We start from the raw sequence: 6,834 nt of genomic DNA, 5'->3' as shown, positions 1-6,834 counted from the left end.
TGGCGTAGTGGTTAAGCCATCGGACTACAGGCTGGTAGGTACAGGGTTCGCAGCCCGGTACCGGCTCCAACCCAGAGCGAGTTCTTAAGGGCCCATTGGGTAGGTGTAAGGCCACTACACCCTTTTCTCTCTCACTAACCACTAACCAACTAACAACTAACCCACTGTCCTGGACAGACAGCCCAGATAGCTGAAGTGTGTGCCCAGGACAGCGTGCTTGAACCTTAATTGGATATAAGCACGAACATAAGTTGAAATAAATGAAATGATGCGGATTAGGGCGGGACGTAGCCCAGTCGTAAAGCACTCGCTTGATGCGCGATCGGTCTGGGGTCGATCCCCGTCAGTGGGCCAATTGGGCTATTTCTTGTTCCAGCCAGTGCACCACGACTGGTATATCAAAGGCCGTGGTATGTGCTATCCTGTGTGGGATGGCGCATATAAAAGATGTCGCTACTAATGGAAAAAATGTAGCAGGTTTCCTCTCTAAGACTATATGTCAAAATGTCCAGATGTTAATAATCCAGTAATAGCCAATGATTAATACGTCATTGTGCTCTAGTTGTGTGCTTGAACAAAACACACTTTAACTTTAACTTTTGATGCCGATTACGCTTTACGTTTTACGTATACACATACGTTTTACGTATACACATACGTTTTACGTATACACATACGGTTTACGGACAAATGGAACTTGCGACTAATTCACAAAGCTGCTTTCAAGATTAATCGTTTCTACACCTACCCATCCCCCACCCCGCCCAATGCAATGTTTGACCCCAGTCGGAGGTAAGACCAAGATGGCTAACTGACCTGGACCTGACCTTAAATTTGACAACGTATTCATACTGACCGTTTTAAAACATTTAGGGCCGAATTTACAAAGCCTTTTTAAAAATGTCTTACACGCGTGTAACTATGTACATTTACAATGCTTAAACACCTGTTTATGTCTTACACGTGTGTAACTATGTACATTTACAATGCTTAAACACCTGCATTTAAGAAAAACAGGCTTCATAAATTTGGCCTTTAGTGATATAATATTATCGTTATCATGTGACATGTATAGAGAATACTAAACGAGTTCCCGTGTGAGACCGTTTATATCACGAGCGAAAACGAGTGATGTACGATTAAAAACACACGAGTTGTAATATAAACGGTCTCACACGGGAACGAGTATAGTATTGTATTTATTACACGGTACATCAATAAAAAATATAGTACATAACGACTTCCAAAATAACTAAACAAGACCGGAAAATGCATAGATTAAAAAACCGTTTGGGGGGGGGGGGGGGGGGGGGATGAGAGTAATGACGTCTGTTGTGGTCATTTTCATTGAGCTAGTTATTTTGAAACTTTGCATTCCCACGCCACACATCTATCAGTGAAGTTTACACAAAAAAATATTATAAACATATTCACGGCTAAACAAAAGTTTAAAAAATATATTTTGTTAAATTATGTTGCTAACATTAATTATAAAAATTGACAGCAAGTATTTTCCCGATATGAAAATATGAATGGAAGAACAATGGGCACACTTTTTGCATGAAGAGATATGCGGATTTGCACTGTGTAGTACAGTCGATGCCTGATATGAAGTCATGGCCTCTCCAAAGACGTATTCCACAATGTGAACAGACGATAAATATCACATGGGTATCTCTTTCACCGCGGAATAATAAATAGAGATTATTATACGAGCTTGTGTGTCGTACTGATTTCACGAAACGAGTGTCAGGATTTTTGTATTGCCCAAGCGAGAGCATGAATACTGACACGAGTTTCGTAAAATCAGTACGACTCACACGCGAATGTAATAAGTTCTTTATTATTCACATTATCCAAAATATTATTTTTGTGAATAGCAATCTTGGACCACGTCAAAACTTTTGAAACGTAATTAAAACGAGATGACGAAACGACGTCATTTTCCGAAATGATGTCATTTTGATAAACGTTTACACTGGGAAAGCCGCATTAAGTTATGACGTCGCTTCACAAAATTACGTCATTCGTTGTGCACGTGGAATCATTAGGACATACGTGGGTCATACTGGTTATATTTCCCTGAATATCTTGAACTATGTGGATAATAAATTATTTTATTACCCCAGCGGTCACTGATAACTCGGAAATATTTTTCATATTTTCTCAGTGGGAAATATTCTGCATTGGTGTAACGTGCGCTACTATTGGGTGATTTGACGCTTACAAACCAATCACCTTGTCAGTGCTAAATATGACGTCATTACGATTTGGCAAAGCATACAAAATTACGTCACGTAGTTTAAATCGTTTGACTTTACGTCTTTTTGTTTTCAGTGTTAAACTTGTAATAAAATGGTAGTTTAATGCAATTTATTATAAATATATTTTTTTTACAGAATATGTAGAATCTTTTCTTCTTTTTGTTTGAAAATTATCTGTGAACCGTGATTAAAATACTAAGTTAAAGCAATACCCAGAACAGTTTGTAAAGTGGTATATATCGTTTCTATATACATGGACTTGTAGCCACTGTATATAGAAAATAAAGTTTAAAAAACAAAACCCAATTAGCTGAAGTAATAAACAGAATAACAAACTCGGTTAACAAACTCGGCACCAGTTTTATCAAATGTATGTCCCTCGTGAAATAATTTTTATTTTTCACTCGCTAAGTCTCGTGACAAGCGAAAATTATGTCACTCGGGACAAAAAATTGATAATAACTGGTAACTCGTTTATTATTCTCTCTATGTTTTTGCTGCTATTACTTAATCACCATGGTGACCTTACGTCATGTTTCTGTTTAGAGTTCTACCTGACATTCTCTTGAACATTCGCTGGCTGACAGGCTGTTGGTGGAGAGACACGTGCTCACTTGCTCTATGGCGGCAACGTCTGCCGTGGCAACACCGGCACAGCCCTTCACCGCCTTAGTTCGAAGCTGCAACGTAAACGTACACCGTTGTGAAATCTTCGTTCATTAGGGTCATGGCTTTGTAGTGTACACTATTCTAACACAGTTTAGTACAATCTCAGCTAAGTAGCGTACACGAAAGTAAATCGCTATATCCTATTAAATGCCGATTTAACAAAGCAGCGATATCGTTTGGAAATATAGAACTTTAAAGGCATACTGTCACGGATTTAAGGACCTTATTTCTCTAAAAATGGATAATAAATAAAAATTACATTAATTGTTGGAAACCAAATCTAGCTATCGCATCACCGTAACTGAACCATGATGGAGTGAAATTCATGTCAACCCTCTCGGCAATTTTAGTTTTTGAATTATGGACCATTGCCATAATTCAATTATTTTTACAAAATATCATTAATAAATGGAGTATGGTGGTTATGAAGATGGTTAAATAAAGTACATTTAGGAACAAATCAAATTATTTTTTGTTCCGGTAATACTTTGATAGACCATTAAATAGGTCAGCGATCTGCGACAATATGCCTTTAATTTCAGATGATCAAAATTAATTTTCATTAACAAATATTTTGATATACCAAACTCATCAAATAACACAGACGTAACGAAGTTAAATGAATGAAATATGGTTTAGAATAAAGTTCATATATGCATTGTAATACATAGATATTGACTCTATTGTGTAAAATAAGAAAGTATTTTTACCTACAATCCCTAAAACACCCCAGCATAAAATGACTTGTTTATAAACGATAGTTTGTGTTGGTCCTCTGCTATCGTTTTTAAAGCTTCCATATTTTTAAAGCTATCTTATATATATATATACATACATACATACATACATCATACACACACACGCACATACATACATACGTACATACATACATATATATATATATATATATATATATATATATATATATATATATATATATATATATATATGAGTGTGTATGTACATGTATATGTATATATGTATTTATGTATGAATATCTATATATTGTATGTATGTCGAGGTTGACTGTTACATAGATATTAACGCACTGGCTTAGTGGATAATTAAATCCTTTCTGGCCTCACAAATTCCCATGCCGTTGCTGGGACTCGGACGTCTGGCAACGAAACGCCCGCAAATTGCAGACTAACCACGATGCGCATTGAGTTATTGGCATCAATAAAAATGATGCTCTTTAACACAACCACATGCATGGGGCCTACAAACTACGATCCGCTTACGTACATGTATGTACGTATGTAGTATGTATTAATATATATATATATATATATATATATATATATATATATATGAGAGAGAGAGAGAGAGAGAGAGAGAGAGAGAGAGAGAGAGAGAGAGAGAGAGAGAGAGAGAGAGAGAGAGAGAGAGAAACACAAAAATCCACACTCATCTTAAAACAAGGGGTATAATACTATAATTTGGTAATTAGACCGTGAACATGAGTCTAACATGATGTTCACAAAACAGTGATAATTTTAATAGAGATATAAACTAAAAGGATTTAAACCAAATAATATTAAATAAAATTAAACTAAATAAAACTTGTTTATTTGTTTATTATATATTCAAAGTAAGTACAGACCTTGGCTCGGTTGTCTCTTTCAATGCTGGCTTTCTTCAGAAGTTCAGAATTATTTCCAGTCTTCGACTATGAAAATTAACAAAATAGGTTATGTAGGCCCTATTAGTAATATTATATTGGAGGCAACATTTTCATAAACATAAATATTATCATTGTTTTTATAATGCCGTGTAGTTCTGGTGTTTTATAAATTACACTTTGACACTCTAATAACTGTTGAGGTCAGTGTTTAGACAGTGTAAAATATGTTCGGCTATCACAGGCTTTTTACCGTTAATTTACATATTACCTACAGCTTTTCCCATCTGTTAATATATACAGAAATAGATATTGATTAAACCAGCTCCCATTTTTGTAGGGGGGAAAGTCAAGGTTTGCCCGAATTAAACAAAAGTGCCCGAATCTGGATTACAACGTTTATTCATATTATCATCACTGCCAAACAGTTATAGAGGGTTGTAAATGAGTCGTCACGCATTTTTACATGGATGACAACTAATGGTGTTGGTAGAATGATGAAATTACATGGTGAAAAGTGTTCAGAACAGCTCATTTTGCCAGAATGTGTTCTCTTTTTTTTGGCCCGAATTTGAGTCTTTTTCTCCAGTATGTCTCGTACGCTTTTGCTAGCTTTCCCCTTAAACTATTGATTTTGACAAATATTATATGTTTCTGGTCGACCTGGGGTTTCTAGTATACGAAACATAAATGTCTGCATTTCTCAAACTAAGTTCAACATCTTTAAATATAATGAACAATGAAAACAGAATGAAAACGTAAATTATATAAACGTAGATTTAATACATTTTGTTTTCAGCAAATAAACTCGTGCAAAGATTGTTAAACTAATCATCGACGTAATGCAATTAATTTGTGGCATTCAAGATACCAACGAATCTTGCATGATGACTGTTACACGTAAGAAACATCTGTCTATGACTCAAACCATTAACGGAGTTCTGTGTAAAACAAAATAGTATCATTATCGACAATTACGTGCATTAAAATTATACCGCCTGATTAACTAGTAGTGCATTCCAATGTGTAAAACCCTTTCAGATTTTTGTACAAAAATTTTCTACCTTCGAGTAGTCCCCAAACGTGCTTTTTCCATCAATCCCAAACAAAGAGAACTCTTCGTTGGCAGCAGTTGATAGGCCAGAATATTCTGTAATTAATTAAAAGCATATAAACATAGTGTGTCCACGTGTGGTATATATTTTATACAACTCACGGTTGGAAAAAAGATCGTCTCCAGCAAGACCACAAAATATAGATCTATATATTATAGCACATCTAACAAATACTGGGGCGGGATGTAGCCCAGTAGTAAAGCGCTCACGTGATGCCCGGTTGGTCTGGGATCGATCCCCGTCGGTAGGCCCATTGGGGTATTTCTATTTTTAGCAGTTTCGCTAGATTGCTGAAGTTCTGAGAAGTTTCTATTCACCTGATAATGTCCGTATTTTGAGCAGTCTACTCACCTACCTGTCTCTGTTGACGTGCTGAGCGGCTTCTACCCACGTGACCTACCTGTCTTTGTTGACGTTTTGGGCAGCTACTAAACATATGACCCACCTGTTTCTGCTGCTGTTTTGAGCAGTTTCTACTCACCTACCTGTTGCTATCATCGTTTCAAGCAGTCTCCACTCATGTAAACTACCTGTCAGTTTTGATCAGTTTCTACTCACCTTTCCCTGGTGAGGTTATGAGCAGTGTCTACTCATTTACCATACTCTGTTGATAGTCGTAGTTGAGCATGGAGCCGAGTTCTGTGAGTTTCTACTCACCTAGCGTACTTTGCTGATGGTCGAAATTGAGCATGGAGCCGAGTACAGTGCGTTTCTACTCACCTAGCGTACTCTGCTGATGGTCGAAGTTGAGCATCGAGCCGAGTTCAGTGAGTTTCTCGGTGATTGTTTTCTGGTCTCCCTCAGCGATGAGCAGATCCAGCTTGGTATTCGTCTCCTTCAGATCGTGCACCGTCCTCTGGCGAATCTCACTGGTAGAGATAGGGTACACCTGAAACGAGTTGGTATAATCTCACTGGTAGATATAGGGTACACCTGAAACGAGTCGTTATAATCTCACTGGTTGAGATAAGGTACACCAGAAACGAGTCGCTATACCCGTCATTAATAATCTCACTCGTAGAGATAAGGTACACCTGAAACGAGTTGGTATAATCTCACTGGTAGAGATAAGGTACACCTGAAAAGAGTCGGTATAATCTCACTGGTAGAGATAGGGTACACATGAAACGAGTCGCTATACCCGTCATTAATAATCTCACTCTCA

General features: G+C 36.9%; 1 protein-coding gene across 1 annotated transcript in view; it reads right to left on the bottom strand.

Annotated features, from left to right (window-relative positions):
* Positions 1 to 2,806: 2,806 nt before the first annotated feature.
* Positions 2,807 to 6,834, bottom strand: part of LOC121379846 — a 48,610-nt gene continuing 44,582 nt past the window's right edge. The window contains exons 20-23 of the mRNA XM_041508498.1: positions 6,390 to 6,538; positions 5,619 to 5,704; positions 4,537 to 4,602; positions 2,807 to 2,944 (exon numbers count right to left, since the gene is read on the bottom strand). Of these exons, the coding sequence (XP_041364432.1) occupies positions 2,807 to 2,944; positions 4,537 to 4,602; positions 5,619 to 5,704; positions 6,390 to 6,538 (439 nt within the window). The remainder of the gene's footprint in view (positions 2,945 to 4,536; positions 4,603 to 5,618; positions 5,705 to 6,389; positions 6,539 to 6,834) is intronic.

Source organism: Gigantopelta aegis, chromosome 8 (genome assembly GCF_016097555.1).
Source record: "Gigantopelta aegis isolate Gae_Host chromosome 8, Gae_host_genome, whole genome shotgun sequence".
NCBI lineage: Eukaryota > Metazoa > Mollusca > Gastropoda > Neomphalida > Peltospiridae > Gigantopelta > Gigantopelta aegis.
The sequence above is the reverse complement of the archived record's forward strand: the minus strand, read 5'-3'. Positions and strand labels throughout refer to the sequence as shown.